This window comes from Hemibagrus wyckioides, linkage group LG10 (genome assembly GCF_019097595.1).
Source record: "Hemibagrus wyckioides isolate EC202008001 linkage group LG10, SWU_Hwy_1.0, whole genome shotgun sequence".
Taxonomy (NCBI): Eukaryota; Metazoa; Chordata; class Actinopteri; order Siluriformes; family Bagridae; genus Hemibagrus; species Hemibagrus wyckioides.
The window spans coordinates 9245398-9266367 of NC_080719.1; the positions used below are offsets into that span (position 1 = coordinate 9245398).

The following is a 20970-nucleotide window of genomic DNA, read 5'->3' on the forward strand; positions in this document are numbered from 1 at the left end:
ACAGCTGCTGCAGCTCCACTTCTACACCAGAATTGGCACAAAACATTGACTCTTTCTATTAATTTCAGAAGAGAATTTGTTTATCCGCCTCAAAAGCACAAGTGTAAGAAGTCCTTATTTATACTTAAATACACCGTAAGACTGAAGTGAGGTTATGAATAACCAGAATGCTATAAGGTACAGGGATGAATGCAGAATAAACTTATGATGAATGGGATCTTTGGAATCTTTTCAACCTGTATATTCAGCTAGAGGCTAGACGTGTAACTAAATCCAGCACTGTAAGCCACAATGCACTCATATATCTCCTACATACAGAAGGTTATATGGGCCCCATCTTTGAGCCCTGGAGTGTCCTAGAGAACTCTCAATCATCTGAACTTGACAGTCCTTAGGATTGAGTGTCGGGGTGAAACCTTCGGTTAACACTCATTCATTTGCTGAAGTGGTCTTTAAACGGCAATTCTAGAGGGCATATGAGCAGAAGTTTCTGTCCTGGCTCACTTATAGATTGAAAGAAGTAAGCATGCTTAGCAGTTATCTAATCTTTCTTTAAAATAGAATAGAAAAGAAAAATAAGATTTAAATAATTATTGCATTTTCTGGACTGTAAGACATTTTTGCCTTCTACTATACACTGCAACCTATATAGGAATATATATAGGAATATTGGCATTGCCCTAACTGTTACATACCCTTTTGTTGGTGTAGTAGGAAGACAATCACAGCTGTTACAGCATCTTGCAAATTACTTAGGAAATGTAATATGGTTACAAATGACTTGAGAATAATCATCACTTTAGTGTATTTAATGCTAACTAATATATTTACTTACAGCCCTGTCTGAACTGAGTTTATGTTTCTGTTTTGCATCAGAAGATTTACAATCTTAAAATCTTGAAAACAGAGCCACATTTGTTTAGAATGTCTGTCCAATGCCTAATTAGAGACTTAATTAAAAAATGTCATATGTCTAAAGTGTGAATGTTTCTCACCTCAACATCCAGAGTTTCAGAATTTGGCCGTCGCGGTATCCAAAAGGTTTTTTCCGTAGCAAGGAACACATGTTTATTTAACATTACTAACTACTTCCAGTTAGCTGAAATTATTAGATCTACTGAAAGAAAAGCCTACTATGGAGGAGATTTAGACATCAAGCCAGTAAAAGTACATAAACAAACGCTTTCCTAGTCAAAGTGACAGCTGTTAGTTTTAACATTTGAAGATCAGTGATAATGAGGTTCTCATTTTATTGATGGCAAAAAATATTATCAAGTCATCACATCTGGTTAGAGATATTTTCAATATCATGTACTCCAACAGCAGCACAGTGGCTTAGAGTTTAGCACTCACAGCAAGAAGGTCCTGGGTTCGAATCCCAGGTGTGGAGTTTGCATGTTCTCCCCGTGCCTGCATGGGTTTACTCCCACAGTCCAAAAACATGTACATTAGGTTGATTGGTAATTCTAAATTGCCTGTGAGTGTGTGTGGTCATCTGTCTATATGTGGCCCTGTGATGGACTGGTGACCTGTCCAGGGTGTACCCCTGCCTTTCACCCAATGGGTGCTGGGATAGGATCCAGCAGATCCCCGTGACCCTAATTAGGAATAAAGTGGGTATAGATAGTGGATGGATGGATTGTATCCCAATAATGATTTTTGTAATCTTTACTTTTTTATTGGCATAAATCCAGTAGAACATTACAAACTTATATTAATTAAAAAAGAAATGACTGACCCTGTCTGTAATGAGTGTGATGATATGCCCCATACTTATTATGCAATGAGACCTCATGAGAAAATGCATTGCTCATGTCTAATAATAATGAATTAATTGTTGATCTATTGATAAATATTACAATTTAACAACCCGTTTAAATTTAATATCATGACCAGCCAATGTGAAATCTACTACAAAATAATATATACTATACATTAATGGAAAAAAAAAAATTAAGGGTCTACTCATTCCTGGCATTTGGCAGACGCCTTTGTCCAGAGCGACTTACATTTTTTATCTCTTTTTATACAAAAGAGCAATTGAGGGTTAAGGGCCTTGCTCCAGATTGCCTAACAAGTACTGATGCTGGATATTTATTTATACACACACACACACCAGCCTGGTTGTTCATCCATCCACTCGTCCGCTGTATTAACCCCACTTTTGCTTTCTAAGCATTTTTCCTAATGATCGTTTTTTTGGTGCATCTGTTTTTGGATAAGGCTCAAGAGCTAAATTCTGTAGATTATATTTGACTAATTCATGTCATGCAAAACAAACAGGAGTTTCTGTGCCATACAGAGGCACATTCATAAAGCTGTTTGCAGGCCACCATGTACAGTGTTGAGCAAACTTTTGGCATCCATTCCATCGGCCTGTTTTACAAGGAATCAGCAGCTTTTTCCTAGGAAATCGCTCCGTATTTTCACAGAAATAAATTGGCTGATCGGACACGAGTTCAAATATTCGGAACCTTTTCTTTTGTGCTTGTTTATACTCATAGGATTGATATACTCCTGCAGTATTTTTCCTTACAACAGCTTGAATACAGTTACAGGAAAACAATTTTGGTACATTTTGATCAAGTCAGAGAGACACAATTTTAGTGTGTGTTGTGATTGTATAAGCTCTCCGAGATCTATGAGAGCCGTATTATCAGAAGATGTGTGTCATGGTGTTGAAGTATTCCTGACAGGTGTGTGTGTGTGTGTGTGTGCTTGTCATCAGTTTTCCATAGTAATCAATCATGCTGCATCTGTGGAAGGAAACGACAGTGCTTGTTTGTGTGGCTTGTTAGACAGCTTGTGTGAATGTGTGACAGTAATGAGGTTGTGTGTGTGTGTGTGTGTGAGACTTTGAGCATGTGCAGCTCCGGGTGAGTGTTTAAGCAGGATGAAAGATGTCTACAGCTCTTAACATCAGCTAGGAATCAGTATCAGTTTAACAGGCAGAAGTATGCTTCGTTTTCAAAATAAAGACAATATTATGCCTTTATTTAAATGATACGTATCTTATAACATGTTCTACAAGCAACATTTCTTTTATACCACAGCATTGGTGAATGTTTTTAATTTGTTTGATCTCCGTGATTTTAACCGTTGCATGTTGGTTAGTACTTGGTTGGCCGAGACTGGTGATTTACCTGAGAATTTCACACAAAATCTCTAGAGCAGGGTTCCTCAAATCTTGCCCTGGAGGGCCAATCCACTGCAGAGTTTAGCTCCAACCCTGATCAAACTCCTCTACCTGTGATTTTCGAATGATCCTAAAGATACTAATTAGCGTGCTCGGGTGTGTTTGATTAAGGTTAGAGCTAAACTCTGCAGGAAAGTGGCTCTCATGGGCCAGATTTGAGGATCCCTGCTCTAGAGTTTATACAGAATGGTGAAACAACAACAACAACCCAGAGCACAATAGCTTTGTGGGTGGAAACATCTTGCTGATAAGAAAGGCAAACGGGTAAATGGACAGATTGGTTTGATCTACCAGGAAGAAATATAGTAACTCTCTATATAAGTCTACATATAATCATATTTTACAGCTGTGGTGAGCAGAAAAGCATCTCTGCATACACAGAACATTGAACAATGAGGTGGAGGAGCTACAAAAGCAGAAAACCACCTCGGGTTTCTCTCCTTTCAGCCAAGAACAGGCTAGCACGGGCACAGACTCACCCAATCTGGACAGATGAAGATCATCTGGTTTTTTTTTTTTTCCAGTCTTCACCAGTCCAGAATCTGAGTCTGTTCCTATGCAGCACAAGGCCAAATTACTGATTATTTTCCTGTAACAGCATTCCCGATCATCTTCTATTCCTTAAATGTTTAGAGAATTAAAAACTATTTAATACAAGATAATACAACTATAATAATACAAGAATACAAAGAAAATTCTGATACAGTTTTATTCAAATATACAGTAGAGTATCAATCTATTTACACATGCGGATGTATAATAAATATCATACAGTTTACAAAGTTCAGTTACATATTTACAGTAGTAAAAGCTAACATGCTGGTATTTCTACTAGTGTAGAGGCATTTAAAGAATGATTTCACAAATACCATTTCCTGATCTAAACATAGCAAATCATACTCGGTCACGTTTAGAGTTCAACATTTCCCTCTTTCAGTTTTGCACTGGAGCTCCAAGTCTAACACAGCTATATCTTTCATATAAAAGTCCAAATCCTCCGAAAAAAATAGCTTCAGTAACATTGTCATGAAGATGCATTATCTTAATTTAGAGTAAAAGACTTCACATGTACAAAATCCATATTTACAAGTTATTTGGAAGTTTCTTTATCACACAGATGACAAATTCAATGAAAAACAAAACAGTGGCTCTGAGGGGTATTTATTCTGCTGGCATGGTTTAGGCTGTCCCCTCATTTGTCGTCTTAGAAGAAATGGAACTGGAAATCAATACAAAGTTCTTGATCGCCTTTATCCTATGATAAATCATTTCCATCCTAATAGGAGTGGTCTCTTTCAGGATGGCTCCGCCCCCTTCCTGTGGGCACAAGAGCTCACTGAGTACTTTGATGAGGATGAAATTGATGTAAATCATATGCTATGGTTTTTACACTCAGCTATTCTCTGTTTTTACCACCATCTTCAAAACACCAACTGAGTGAATATCTTTAGGAATAATAGTGTTCATGTTTCCTGTGCACTTCCAGAGACTTTTGAGAATCTCTGCCAAGGCACAATTCTTCATTTGTCATCATCAACTTTCCTGTACAATTGCACCGTTGGAGGGCTGGGTCTTAAGTGTTTAATCATTCCAAATTGAAAGGAAAGAATGTGATCGTGGTCGCCTAGGATGAAAGTCGTACTGTGTCCTGAACTACGTCAGCAAGTCTAGTTGATATTACCAACTAACTGCAGGCGGTCTCAAGCATGCTGCAAATATTTACTGGGTGTGAAAAAGCTTTGGGTGAAAGAGATTTTCATTACGTCTTTTCTACGACAGCCTCATTGCTCCGGTGCAAAACTAAAACGGCAAATGTCAGATACCAATCAATGTCATGGCTGATCTGTTAGATTTGGGACTGGAAGAAAATCTTGCAAAACTGCTTTTCCACCAAATCATTTGAAAACCTGTGAAGTTCTTATTAAATCCCAGAGTCCATAACTTTTTCCTTTAATGAATGTAAAAGTTGCCCTATAGAAGATCATACAGGACTCCTTATTGCTAAACATAATTTGAAATACACATAGTGACATGGCCCTTAGTCAAAGACACATCCAGTACAGCTGTGCTGCTGTTACAGGAATCCTGAGTGCTCTTGTCTGCTGATTAATTTGCTCTGCTACACACACACACACACACACACACCCAGTGCTGGCCTTTGCTGAGTTAACGTAGCTTCCCTCTCATGAATATAGCAGTGATGTCAGGTCTCCTCAGTCATGCCTCTGATTCAGCCAATATAATGATGTGTGTGTTTGGAGATACAGTCCAAAATGTATAGATGTATGGAGCTAATGTATGGAAGCTCATATGGCAACTATGTATGGTGTGTCTGTCTGTATATCGAGGCCTCCAAATCCATCTCTCCAGTATAACCCCTCAATCCCAGGCTTGTGTACGTGTGTAGTATCTAGTGCACAGGCCCAATCGTTCCCCATAGTTGAGTCCTTTTACCCTTACATATGTGTGTATTCCCTAAAGTCACCTTTAACCACACAGTGCTGCGATTCTGCTCTGCAATGCACACACACGCTCACACACAGCTACCTTCTTTTCCTCATGCTGGTCTCCAAACGGCCAAGCTCTTCATAGGACTGGTAGAAAAGCTCGAGCTCGTGGCCTCCCCAGCCCCTCCAGACAGCCAGGCACCAGGCCATGTTTTCGTTACGAAAGCCGCATACAACAGTGTCCTTTGCAACCAGTGCAGCTTCCACTAGGGCCCTGAGTGAAGGAGAGAGGAGGGGGGAAAAGGGAGGGAGAGAGAGAGAGAGAGAGAGAGAGAGAGATGAGATGTGTGTAAATGTTCTTGAAAATGCTTGAAATAAATATTGTAGATTCTTCCTAGAAATACAAAATGTTCTTTTCTGGGAAGTTGGTGAAAAAGCTGAGGCCAAAATGCCCCATTCTAGGAGATCATCCCCCCTGTGGAGTGAGCTCTGAACCATAATGGGACCCATGTGATTGAGATAATCGGGGCCCTCTGAAGCATCATACTATTACATCCAGGTGGGTGAATTAGGGCTTTTAGATTGGTTGGTCTTACAACAAAGAGCAGTGTGAGCAGGGTGTGATGAACCTCTGCTTCTTTATTGCCTTCAGTGGTTTAGGGCTGCAGTCCATTTGAAAGCGATCATGACTATGCCCTACTTCCTACACAGTGATCAACACATCTGTCCCTGTTAACGTAGACTACAGTTTCCTCCAGCTGTGTGAAATTAGATTTTGTCTTGGACTTTCCCGCTGCTGCATGCAATTTACTGTTATTAAATGCATCACTAATATGATTTGTACTTAATGTGTCGCTGCTGCTGCTGCTGCTGCTGCTCAGGAGCAACGTGTCCAACTTCAATAATGACCACTGAGAAATAACTGCTTTTCAACACTTCGATTTATGGTTCATTCACATTGCAGTGAAGCAAAATGATTCCTTTGTGCACATTTGCTGGCTTTTGGGGTGTGCCACTAAAATCCAAGCACGTTGAGCTGCTGCTGAGGTGTAGGTCAGAACAGGCTAGCTAGATTATATACTTTTTTCCAGACATCTTTGTTTCTTCAGGTTTCTTCATAAAATTCTAGACACATTTATGTTCCACTCGATAGTCATACACATTTTAACCAATGTTTATCTCTCATTCAATGCCATATGAGTATTTTTTACTAACAAATGTAAAGTTTAATCCAATGCAGATATTTACTTCTTCTTTTAGATTTCTTTTTGTAGGTGTCTTTCTGCATTACTGTGACTCTGTAATGTGTAAGATAATGACCATCTCCTCATAAAACAATTTGTCTTGATCTAATTGCCATTAAGTTAGCTGTTGGTGGTGTTATCATTACAGCTCCAGAGTTCAAACCTGAGCTACTGTCTGTGTGGATTTCAGCATATCTCATATCTAAATTTCCCCTCAGTGTGAAGGAGTTGTGAATGGCATACCCAATTAGGGTAAATTCTTGATTATGTCCAAGGCACAAGTCCACTGTGAATCTGATCAGGGTAAAACCTACAGATAAATGAATGAATGAATGAATGACAATGTCAAATTAAATGCAAAAGAAATGAATATGGAGCTTGTGTTGGTGTTTATTGGCGCCACTGGAACGAAATGTTTCTCTCTTTTCACTTAGGGGTAATGACGTTAAAATTCTGAAAATTCACTGCTGTTAAAAATGAATGCGACAGACATTTTAGCTGAGCAATGCATGTAATTTTCAAACTGTACACAGAGTACCTTTATAAAAAATATCAACTTTAATATAGTAGAAAATGTTCAAATTTCACCATGTGAAGGGTTTTTTAAAGCTATATACGATTCAATAACAGTGTTGAAGTAGAAGCCAGTTATCCTTGTAAAATGGGTCTACTGAATTTCTTGTATTTAGGCGCTTAAGTTCATATTCAACATTCCCCTTAAGGGGAAAAAAAGAGTCATGTTTAATTAATACTCTTTAAAATCATCTTTTATTTTAGATAGATAAAAAAAATCACAATCTTAAATATGTTATCCTGTGAGTTGAGAATTAATGTGTTCCATTTGCTGAATATAATCAGCCAGGCCTTTAGGGAGCCACGGTTGCTTTATATGAGCCATTCAATGGACTGTATAATGTAGGATTAAGCTCTTTGCTGCTTGGCTTGGTTTTCAACGATTGACCTGAACTTAGCCTCTGGCATAACATGTCCACTTAATCGCATTTATAAAGAATTCCTGATGTGCTGACAGAAATCAAACATCTTGATATGATGTGTATTACAAGCGCATTGACAGTATGTGTGTGGTTGAGCAATCACTTTAATGATTCTAGAGAATCCAGCAGTAGAGACATGTCCCACTGTCCATCCCCCCTTCTAACTCATCTTTGAGAAAGTACATCAAAGTGTGCCACTCCTTAATGAAATTCTACAAAGTGATAAATCACACTGGTATACCGTAACCGCTGAAACTGTGCTGGTGCCAGGTCTAGTCTGGTTCTTCAGCAAACCTTTTAAAGTGTGTAAGAAAGGTGAATTATTAGGTAATCACATGTGGGCGTCCTGTAACATGACTTCATTAGCAGCTGTAGCAGATCACATGCTTACTTGTCATTACTTGTTCTGTTATCTGTTTTCCTAATCCTTAAACATCTCTGACTATTTGCTTTCTGAGAACCAGTGCTGTTTGGGATGAAGCAGTAGCACTCCTGTGCAGCACAGAATGAATGAAGTATAACTCTGCCAACTGCAAAATTGGAGAATGGTCTTAAAAAAAAAAAAAGTGTGAGAGAGTAGCTAGCACCAGCAACATATCAGTGGAAAAGCACCTTGATGTGCCTGCCTTGTATCCTTTCAGCACTGACGTGATCTACGTGCTTGAGCAGCATGCAGTGACTACCACGGACCTTAAACATGGTGCCGTTTGAAACGACCCTGCAACCATACTTATGTTCTTGGAAGACTGTGAACAAGATGTTCTGAACTAGTATGACTACTATAACAGCATGGGAACATATGTTGTATGATGCTAGGTGCTAATTACATAATGGGAAAAATGTTGCCTGGTCATTGTTTGATCTTCAACTGCCCTGTCTCAGGGAGGGTGTCCACAGATTCCTGCTCTTGGCTGCCAGGAATGGAACCAGATGTGGACGTCTGCTGCTGTAGTTTACATGCCGTAAGGTTTGAAAGAAATACTTTTCTGCCCATCATGGTTGCAAAGATTAGTTAGAAGCCACAGCAGCCTGTGATTCTCACAGGAGATAAGCAACTCAACTCAACTATTACTAATAAAACTATTGAAACTCAACTCAACTAATACTCAACTAACCTGTCTGGCACCAACAAACAGACCATTCTAACTTAAAGTGGCAGAGATCCCTTTTTGTAAACCCATTTTGATATTTGTTGTGAACATTAACTAAATGTCAGTTTCAGTCGGACAAGAAATTTGGACGGGGGAAAGTACATAAAAATCATAGCTTATTTGACTCACTTTGTTGAAATACAGTTTATTTTCTTCCAAATTCAGGTGGAAGAGAATAAACTTGCCTGGCCATATTTGGGCCCAAATATTCTAGTTACATTTTGTGTTGAGAAGCGAAGGCAGAAGTTTGGGCCCAAATATGGCCAGCGCAAAAGAAAAATTACATGACCAACAATGGGATAATGACGGAATTTAAATTTTACATTAAACCCTAAATTAGTAAACGGTCAGGCACTTTAGTCATTACTCTAGGCCAGTCACCATTGCTGACATTCTGAAACGCATCTATATAATAAAATAAGTTAAGTCTAGCTAGCGAGGATCTGAGGGTCTTAAACTGGCACCTTTTGTCCAACTGCCATGCAACAAGAAGTACATATTGTAAATGTTAGGTGACTTTTGGTCATATTAATGTACATAAATAATCTACAGCTCGTTTTAAAAGGGCACTACATGGACCTTCCAAGTTAAAAGATCAAGTACAAATGGTGTACCTTGAGAATAGCAGCCTAGCAATAAGGAAAAGTACAGATTAGTATCATTTTTCTGAGTTTATTGGCTTTCTGTATGGTATCATTCAGCGACGGAGGTCAGAGGAAAAAAAACTCAAGCCTTGGTTCTTTAATGCATCTAGCTAGCCATAGCAAACAAGCTAGCACCCACCCAAAGTAAACCAAATGGGAAAGGAAAGGAACCACAAACGCAGTGTCAAAGATGCAATGGTCTGAGTGTAAAACCTCAGAGTTCATACTGAAACAGCACAGTGAGGAAAGCTTACCACGTTGTTTAGGCTGCTTGTTCAGGAGCCACCCAAACAACAAACTAGTCAGGTGAATTTTATGCTGACTAGCATAAGAGAACACAGGGTAACTCTTCTAGAGCCAAGACTTAAACACAGAATCCCATGGAGAACGTTTTTTCTTCTTCTTCTTCTTTCTTGAAAACAGAACGGTAAAGATGACAGTTCACTTGACTGGAAACATTTGTGATCATTGTGAAGAAAGACTCAGAACTGAGTGAGTCAGAGTCTATATGATGTTTTGTGTAATTGAGCATTGGGAGGGGTTCTGCTTAATGTGATTAAAAACAAAGAATTGTTCAAGCTTTGTCGGACAGCTGGCTAGAATCTGCAGCTGGCTGGACATCAATTCGACAGGGCAGAGGTGAGTGTATTGTTGTCTAGACATGTACAAGCTCTCATCAGTTCAACAGTGAGTTCATTTGGATCCAGCCCAGCTTCAGTGTGGAGAGATGGTCTGACTGGAAATCCTGTAAAAATCTCAGAATTTTTGTCCCCACCTCATCTCAGATCCGTGCTTAATACATTTGCAGGGTAAGCGATTTGTTTTTAAAACCTGAAGGACAGATGTTCATTTTGTCCGTCAGTTTGCACTGACGTTTCAGCTGTCTGAGCTAGCTGGACAAAACCTATGATGGATATATGAAATAACTGTCATTTATTAAACTACAAATCCTGATGTTTCTAGACTATAAAGATATCATTTGCAGTAAGAGAGAATTTATGACTTAAGGGACCATTGAAAATGTCATTACTCTGTTCTACATGTGTATACGCTGAGGCGGGAGTCTCAGACATTTGTCTAAAGTCTTACTGAGCATGTGTGTGTCCTTCACTCTCTCTTTTTGCTGTGTGACCTGAGGACACGCGTCTTCTGAGATCCAGCTGTGCATGCGGTTATGGGTGGCCTTTAAACCCCTGCTTCTAAAAAAAAATTTCCATCTTCTCTCTCTCAACAATTGCTAAAGCTTTTAGAGATAAAGTATAATTACAAACGGCACCGTGAGCCATAAGAGTACGATAAATATCTGGATGCTTTATTGAAGCTGAGTTATTGCCGAATTAATATTCACATTCATTCTCTATATTGTGCTCGTTTTTTTTTTTTTTGCTTGTCAGAACTATGAGCTTAGTGGCGTGTAACAGGGTTTCACATATTAAACCATGATGAGGAAAGCCCACAGCATTGCCAGAGCTGCTTAATTGCCTGCTAACTTCTATTCTTTGAACATTTCTGGAGATATTTTTATATATTTGAAAACATCCAACCATTAAATGTGCATAATCATTCACTTACACCAAAATGAGTTAATTAGCCTAAATATGTTTGCTTATTTAATCTGCAATAGAACGACAAGCTCACTTTAGCAAATGGGTAGTTTTCTTTACCTGTAATTACCCGGGGTGGCACAGACTAGTCAACCGATTAGACAGAGTGCTGTGGGTTGCACAACACTATCCAGTCCTACTCAGTTTAAAGTGGCCAAAGAATGATTCAGACTTGTTTTCAGACACAACTGAAGTTGGAGTACACAAATATTATTCGAAGAAGAAGACTTCATTTTTCACATTGGTACATTACAGCACAGTGAAGTACTTTCCTTTTTTTTTTTTTTTTTTCTTAATTCAGCTTAGGAAGATGGGTCAGAGTGCAGGGTCAGCCATGATGCTGCACTCCTGGAGCTGAGACGGTTAAGAGCCTTGCTCAAGGGCCAAAACTGTGGCAGCTTGGCAGTGCTCTAGCTTGAACCCCTGACTATCTGATCAACAACCCATTTTCCATGTACCTGTATGAAGTGGTTTCTGAATCAACAGTTTGGTTCCAGAATCAACGGTTCTGCTGAGTTGCCAGGTCCTCCAAACAAGTGCATTTTAATGTAATTCACAGATCTAGATTTTTGCCCCATATATTTATTTTTTTCCCTCATTAACAGTGTAGCCTAAAGAGCATTAAAGATAAAAAAATTCTTTATAAGTATAATATGGCTGGTTTGATGTACTTATCAAGATATAAGCTAAAAATAGCAGTATCTTCAATCAGTTTTTGCTTTAACTTATCAGAAGTTGCTTCATTAAAATGACTTCATCCGACTCCTGCTAATTACCTGCTTAGCACTGTGTAAACTGAATGTCTGAATCACCACACTCATCTCAAACCACACTAGTCTGAGTTCAAACAGTCTCATGCGGATGTGATTGATGTGATTTTCTATAAAGATGAACAGATGCACACCACGGTGCTAAAAACACCTGTAGCAGCCATCGTGCAAATGCGACCCATTTAAGCATGTTTGCATAATGCTTTTAACAACTTTCTCTCAATCAATTAACAAATTGTCTCAATCAATTTTGTCCTCAGCACACAGTTTGGACTCAGTTGGGATCAGACTCCAAGATCAGGAATGAACATATTGTGTGAATGTGAACTATGTTTAACACTGATTCATTCTGCTGTAACTATATAGCCAGATCATCACACACTTTTTTTGTAAGCTTCTTTTTATACCAGGTAATACATCAGCATCATTCATCACTCCATTGCAAAGGCTTCTTCTTCTTTCAGCTTTTCCCTTCTGGGGGTCGACACAGCGAATCATCTCTCTCCACCTATCCCTATCTTCAGCATCCTCAACACTTGCACCCACTAGCTTCATATCCTCATTTATTACATCCATATTCCTCCTCTTTGACCTTCCTCTTTGCCTCCTGCCTGGCAGCTCCATGTCCAACATTCTCCTACCAATATACTCACTCTCCCTCCTCTGAACATGTCCAAACCATCTTAATCTGGCCTCCCTAACTTTGTCCCCCAAATTTCCAACATGAGCTATCCCTCTGATGTACTCCTAATGTACTCCAGGATTCCTAATCCTGTCCAACCGTGTCACTCCCAAAGAGAACCTCAACACCTCCAGCTCTGACTCCTGTCTCTTCCTCAGTGACACTGTCTCTAAACCCTACAGCATGGCCGGTCTTACCACTGTCTTGTACACCTTCCCCTTGATTCTCGCTAATATTTTTCTATCACACAGAACTCCCGATACCTTTCTCCACCCATTCCAACCTGCCCACACTCGCTTCTTTACCTCTTTCCCACACTCTCCATTACTCTGGACGGTTGACCCCAAGTACTTAAACTCCTGTACCTTCTTCACCTCTTCACCCTGTAATCTTTCCACTTCCCTCCCTTTTCATTCACACACATGTACTCAGTCTTACTACGACTGACTTTCATTCCTCTTCTCTCCAGCGCAAACTTCCACCTTTCCAGGTTTTCCTCCAGCTGCTCCCTGCTCTCACTACAGATCACAATATCATCACCACAGCAAACAGGAAGAGGCTCAGAGCCGATCCCTGATGCAGTCCCACCTCCACTTTGAACTCCTCTATTTGACCTACAGCACACCTCAGCACTGTCCTGCTCCTCTCATACATGTCCTGCACCACTCTGACATACTTCTCTGCTACTCCTAACTTCCTCATACAGTACCACAGCTCTTCTCTTGGCACCCTGACATACGCTTTCTCCAAGTCTACAAACACACAGTGCAACTCTCTCTGACCATCGGTATACTCCTCCATCAAAATTCTCAGAGCAAAAATTGCATCTGTTGTGCTCTTTCTGGGCATGAAGCCATACTGCTGCTCACAAATTTCCACTACCTTCCTTAACGTAGCTTCCACTACTGTTTCCCATAGCTTCATTGTATGGCTCATCAACTTTATCCCCCTATAGTTGCTGCAACTCTGCACGTCACCCTTATTCTTAAAGATCGACACTAATACACTTCTCCATTCCTCAGGCATCTTCTCACTCTCTAAAACCCTGTTACACAAACTAGTTAAAAATTCCACTGCTACTTCTCCTAGACACTTCCAGATCTCCACCGGGATGTCGTCAGGGCCAACTGCCTTTCCACTTTTCATCCTCTTCAAAGCCGTCCTGACTTCATCCTTTCTAATCTTATCTACTTTCTGTTCCACAGAGTTCACCCCTTCTACTCTTTCTTCCCTCTCATTTTCATCAGCTCTTCAAAGTACTCCTTCCATTTCCTCTGTTCCTCACTTGTGAGCACCTTTCCATCTCTATCCTTAATAACTCTAACTCGCTGCACATTCTTCCCATCTTGATCCCTCTGCCTAGCTTACCTTCTCTAGTGTCTAACCTAGTATACAACTCGTCATATGCCTTCTGCTTGGCCTTAGACATCTCCCTCTTCACTCTGCGCTGTAACTCCTTGTATTCCTGTCTATTCTCTTCCGTCCTGTCCATGTCCCACTTCTTCTTGGCTAACCTCTTCCTCTGAATACTATCCTGAACTTCCTCATTCCACCACAAAGTCTCCTTATCTTCTTACTCCATTGCAAATATGTGACAGTATTTTATCCCAGTTGATATGCAAACTTAATGCATAGATGAGCTGCTAAAAAATGGAAAATAGCCAAATATTGATCAAGGCATTAATATTTCTAAGAGTTTTTCCCCCCATTAGTGCTCTCATAGTAAGGTCTTATGCTTACTTACACCCCCTCATAAAACGTACAGTCTCTACGGATAGACACTTACTTTTTTACTACATTTGGCATGACTTATAGTTACAGAATTATGTGAACATTCCTATCCTCACATGAGATCCAGCTGCTTCGCTCATGAATTACTGGGCAGTTGCCCAAGCTGTGGTACATGTGATTAAATTGTACATTTACAGCACAGTTATGTAAGATTTTTAGACATAGTTTGATAAGTGCTCGCAATCAAACAAATATTAAGATCAGATGATCAAGACGTCTAAGGAGACATCTTTTCTGGAGGATTATGAGACTGTATATGGGGCAGCATTGGTACTCACCCGTACTGTTGCACTCCAGGGACAGTGAGCACAGCAATCACACGACCTCTGAGCAGCCCTGACTGTTCCTGTACCTCGATCACCATTATGTCACCTCCGCGCCTGCAACATACAGTGTAATTATGCCTATAATACAACACTGAGTCCTCGTCATGCTACAATTCACATACAGGAATTAATCTTTAGGTATAGAAAATTTCCAGAGGAGTGTTATCTTTTTTAACTATTTTCCTTTCCTGGAATATCGTGTTACTTCTCATGTGACACAACACATTCCTACTTAATGTTGGTTTGAGCAACCAGTGAAAAGCTGTCAGTATCTGGCGAGTCCCAGGGACAGTGCCAAAGCAATACTTACTGTTAATCCCAGCTCAGTAAATAACTATTTAGACAAACAAAGCCTATTGTACAGGGATTCGCAATCAATTCACAAGAAATTTCCACAACCATGTACCCAGGTTTTCACAATTGTGAGGGAGCTTAACCAGTTCTTTTTAAGTAGGGAATTAAAAACAAAAACAAAACAAAACACACCCAAGTCTGGGCTGAGACCAAGAAACACACCTTCTATAACTGTTCACGTATGAGCTTTTCCTGGTTCACAACCAGGAACTATTTGTTTTTATTATATCAGTTATGAAAAACTACTAAAAAAGATAAATCAGTGGCTCTGTAATAGTGTGGTTTGTTTTTCCTTTTGCTGACATAGTAAGATTCAACTTAGAGGTGAGCATCATCTGTTGATCTTTATCCTTTGCAGAAACATGTCTATGCTGATGGGCGTGGTCTCTTACTGGATGACTCCGCCCCTACCTACTATACAGTGCACAAGAGCTCAGTCAATGCTCTGATGAGTATAAACATGATGCAAATCATATGCCATGACCTTCACACTTATCTAATCTCAAACCAATTTAACTCGATCTCCAGTACCACCAACAAAACATCAATTCAGGGAACAACTTTTGGAAGAATTTCTACCTATGCATTGAAAAAAACAACAACAATAGTGTCACTAGCTAACTCTATGGTATGAATAATGAGGTTATGCTTTTACATGCATTTACATGTAGCCACATTCTTTAAACATTACCTTGTGTTTTATGTTTTGGAAATATTGTATTATGTTCTTACGCACTGACCTGCCCAAAGACATATGAAAAATGACATTTTGGCTAAACATGGCACACTGGTAAACCTGGCTGAGGTAATTGTTATTTACAGTGTTTCCCACAGTTCTAAAAGAAACCTGGAGGCAGGATAGGTGTGGTTGGAAGGGAAAGGTGGAATTGTGGTTTGCGTAGGTGAATCATAGAGGGGTTGTGTTTTTGTGATTTCTGCTCTGTTTTTATGACCTTTTAAAAGTTACGAACTAGCAACCAACTGAAGTTTGAAGTACTTCAAAAACAATTAGCAGAGAAATGATTTCTTTTAATCCCTTCCCGTCAGCCCCTGACCCCAAACTTGTAATGTTTGCTGTACCTGGGTATCCAGATTGTGCTGTTGACTGAAACTATGTTAAGAGCCTGAAGGTGGGGAAGAGTTTGGCTCTGCTGTGTTGGATCTGTGCTTCCTAGAGATGAAGATTCCTCCAGCATCTGCTCGTCCTGAGCTCTGTCTGTATCCTCGCAGTCCGTGGAGAAGGGCATGCTGCTGGAGCTGGCTAGAGAGCTGAGGGCTCCTGAGCTGGAACCCTCAAAATGGGTGAGTCCTGCAAAATGCTCTGAATTGAACTCTGAGGAGCTGATGGAGCAGTAATCTACTGAGTCCTGCTGGTTGAGGATCTGCGTGCCAGCATCCTCGCTGTGGATTACTGTTACCGTAACAACAGGTTTATTCTCGAGTGGCATTGGTTCCTCTTCCTTTGTTTGCTCCTCATCATTCATAGTGACATCTGTAACTCCTGCTGGATTCTGGATAGGGAAAACGTCTCGGAATGGGTGTAAGTCACCACAGCTGTAAGTGGCGCAGAGCTGGTAACTACCCGTGTGGTACATGAGCAAAGTGTTAGTATGGTCATCTAGACACCAGATGGCTTCATCACCTCGAAAACTTGGGGCGGATATCATGGAGACCACACAGGAGGGTGGGAGGTAAGGGTCAAGGCGGCGAATTGGCTGCAGAGTACCACTGTCGATCACAAGCAAACCGGGCCCATTAGTGTACCACACCTCAGAGCCAGAGCGTATGGGCACGATGCTCTTTACAGGGTATGGCCTTTGACGCGGATCCAAATCCTCCATCGCCAACAGCGACTTGTTCACGGTGTGAGAGCACACGTAGGCCACACCGTCCAAAGGCAAGTCATCCACTAGAGTGTACACAGCAATCAAGCCATCTGCCATGCCAGCAAAAACCTGCGGTAGAGACTGTACAAGCAGTGGAACAGTTAACATTTAATAATCTCCATTTTCAAACATTGCATACAGTACTTCAAAACTTATATCCCACATACTTTCAGTCCCCAGGATTTGTCTTGTCATATATCCTTAGGTATAAATATAAGGCTGAACATGGCACACATGCACACAGGGTCTTGAGCATTTGAAATTTGTCAGGATTTGGACAAAAGAGCATGCTGTCCCCCCACACATAGTGAAGGAGAGAAACAACAGCCCAAACATCACAGTTTAAGAAACACACTTCAGTTGATTCTTATAGTTGTCAAGTTTTTATGTCAACTGTTAAATCCCATTGCTAATTTCTGAACCAGCTGTTTGGAAGTGCTGAAGTGCTAGAAAGAAACATCTCAATGGAAAAAATTGCAGTGTTTCAACCCCACCAAGAATAAATAGAACTTCAACAGGCATTGTATTGTGGGAAAATTAGACCAAATTAAATGTTTTGGTCAAGTGACAACCATGAGCATGTTTGGCAGAAAAGAGGGGCACATACAAGGACAAGCACTTGATCCCCACTGAAATATATGGACTGGATCATTCATGGTTTGGGGCTGTTTTGTGGCAAGTGGTTCAAGTGCTCTTATTAAGATTGATGGCATTATGAATGCTGCCAAGCACTTGGATATTTCAGCCAAAAACCTGCTTGCCAATACCAGGCAGTTCAGACTGGTCCAAAGATAGAGCTGTCAACAAAATGACACACAAATCTTACTTCTAAATAAACACATAAACTGTTTACGAAACACGATCAATTCTTTGCAGGGGCCAATTTGGTGTCCAAATTTCTAGAGAACACTGGATAACTTGAATTGAAATTTTTCTGTTCTAAAGTGAGCACGATGCTTTTACAAAGAAGCTGACAACAATTCAGCATAGGCAACATTTAGAGAATGTGCTCCACACTGCTGGTAAAATAATGGTAATAAATTGTTTTTTGTATCAAATCATCTAGCATAATTTCTCTAATATTACATTAAATTACATTCATTATCTCAAAATACACGGTACATATTATTTTTTCCTGAAAATACAACATTTCTTTTGTGGGAGCGAAGACTCCCCATGCCAAGATTTAACATACTATTTAGAAGACAAATAAAATTGGTCAAAAAGTTTCGTAGACAAGCCTGGAGCCCTGTCCCAATTTTATTCAGCTTGTTGTTTTCTAAAAATGTTTTAGCTCAAGTCTCTAATGCTGCCCTGAAGGCAATGCTCTTCATTGACCCTGAGTGCTTCAAAAACATAGGTGGAGGCCACATCAAAGTGCACAAAGGGGAGTCTAAGTGTGTGTTTGGAGAGGGATGAAGAGCAGCTCTGTCATTGTTGTCTGTAGAGAGGACCATCTGCCTCGGACAGCTGAAGCACTAACACCTGCACTCTGGACACTTCAAACGAGAGGAGGAGAAAGGTGGAAAAACCTCTGTGTTGGGCACTGAAGAAGCCCTTCATTGTAAAGCCTGGGTGGGGTAATGGGGTAAAGTTGGCTAGCAGCTAATTTGCACAGAGGATGTGATTGTAGGAAAGCAGCAAATTCAACACTGGATAGTTTATGTAAGTCTGATAATCAACGTGTAAATATTGAGCCTTATAGATACCATTATCCGAACGGCCATGTAGATTAGATTATACACCAATGAGCAATGAGAATCCAGCACTTGATTTATTTTAAACCACAGTGCTGTTTTTTCAAAAATACACTTTCCATTTATGTAAATTCATTCATCGGGCACAACTGTATATTAAGTGATTTATATGTGAGACGGAATCCAATCCAGGACTAGAGATGAGCAGCCTAGGTTGAGTGTCTGGCTATTCGGGTCAAGATCTGAACTCGCAACCTTCTAATTATGTTAAGGTCTGAAACAGCTGGTGCCTATAAAGACTAAACTGACAACCATTTGCTTTTTTACTATGGACATCTGAAAGAAGCCCACCCGAGGCACTGGCGAGTGTGTGAACCGACTCGGATACTGACCTCTGACCTGGCTGGCAGCAGCGTGAGGCAGGTGACCACGGCCGGACAAGAGAGCAGTTTCTGCGGGTGACTCAGGGGACACATCTCTTTCAGGCTGTAGATAAAGACCTCCTGCTCCTGAAAACAATTGCATGTAATGCAAGATTAGTTCTCTGCGTTCACAGAGGCTGGACAGCTGACTGAGGAATAAGAACAAACAAATAGCAAATAAAGAACAGATTCAGCCACGTGGCCTAGCTTGTAAATCAAAGCTAGGTACATGTTACAAGGCATAATAGATCACAACAAACAGTATAACACATTAAAGCCCATTTTTAAATAGAAAATTTTGTCTTTTTGTTGTAAGGGTCTAAAACAGATACCAAAGACTTCAAGGTTTTTATCTGAAATAATACAGAAGACAAAATCAAAACCAAAACAAAATAAATGTCAGTCATGTATCATCTTTACACTATGTAGAATGGTACAGGTAATAATAAAAATAGAAAATTGCATTATTAACTGAAACACTGACACAGGAAGCTTGAACTTAAATGGAAGTAATGATAGAAAAGTGTCATGTAATTTCTGAAGCAAACTGGGCAGAAGTGGATTTTTATTAGCAAAGTAGTCTTGGAATTGTGAAATAAGTGCATTTTTAAAGCACACTGAGCTGAGCAGCTGGATGTGGGCCATTAGCAGTAGAAACGCAAGCCTGGGATATATTCAAGTCACTATTTTTAGGTTATGTATTTCAAATTAGCACAAAAAAATTCACCAGGCATTTTAAAAAGCCTGCTCTTCCATTTATTTTAAATCAGGATTGTTTCACCGCAGTTCGGACATGACATTTCAGCACCTCCTTAACCACTGTTGTTCTGGACCTTGACTCGATTCGGCTCTGTTTCTTCAGCGACAGAGAACAGCAGGTGGTATTTTATATATATATATATATATATATATATATATATATATATATATATATATATATATATATAAATACTGCTTTAATAAACTAAGGAATAAATGATCATTCTATGTTCTACAATGAATAAAAAATCTAGCTATAAATAGACTTGACATGCAAGTACCGGTCTACAAGGAACGAGCTCATTTCCATGTAGCTGAAGCTGATTCATCATTTGCACTTTACAGTGAATCAGACGCAGATCGGTTCGGACGTCATTCCACTGAAATCAGTGCTTATTTGACGATTAAGTGCCACTGAGTTTCATGAACAGGCAAATACATCAAATAGAAGCGAGTGTGGAGCTGCATTGACGTTTTTGTGATGTTTTTCCTCTTCTTCTTGTGGTAATTTGTCCCAGTGTGATTGTCATAAACGGTCAAGTCTCTCGCTACTTCCGCAAGCTCAGCGCCCGCCTCTGAGTTTCATGTTTATCCTCTTGTGGCCCGCATCAATCGTTTGGCTACGTCTCACACTACCAGACTTGTGTATGTTTTCACCCACGTTCGAAAATATGGCAAGGGCTCTGATCATTCTGGACTGAGATCAAAAGGATTTAAACTGAGTCTCTTTACTCTCTCACACCAGCACATCATCGATGCTGACCCATGTTGCCAGGTCTGCGGTTTTCCCACGGAATGGAACTAATTTTGAGCTGGTGCCATGGGATGATTTTTGTGGGTTAAAAGTTCAGTGTTTTGCAAGGTTTGTGCATATATGTGACGTATCAGCTGCTTTTCCTCACAGAACTCAGTTTTATAATGTGTATCAGTGAACTGGGCCATTCCTTCTCATAGCTATTCTCATTTTAGACATGTATATTAGACTATAATATTATTTTAGGT

The 20970-nt window shown here is 40.0% G+C and overlaps 1 protein-coding gene across 2 annotated transcripts in view; it reads right to left on the reverse strand.

The window, feature by feature from the left end:
- Positions 1-3891: 3891 nt before the first annotated feature.
- The window catches only part of lrrk1 (leucine-rich repeat kinase 1), a 113199-nt gene continuing 96120 nt past the window's right edge, over positions 3892-20970 (reverse strand). Inside the window, exons 31-35 of one of the 2 annotated variants that reach the window (XM_058400599.1) lie at positions 19180-19296; positions 16285-17171; positions 14803-14904; positions 5744-5917; positions 3892-4513 (exon numbers count right to left, since the gene is read on the reverse strand). In XM_058400599.1, the coding sequence (XP_058256582.1) occupies positions 4492-4513; positions 5744-5917; positions 14803-14904; positions 16285-17171; positions 19180-19296 (1302 nt within the window). In that variant the 3' untranslated portion in view covers positions 3892-4491. Of the gene's footprint in view, positions 5918-14802; positions 14905-16284; positions 17172-19179; positions 19297-20970 lie in introns of both variants that reach the window. The other variant, XM_058400600.1, reaches the window with a different exon arrangement.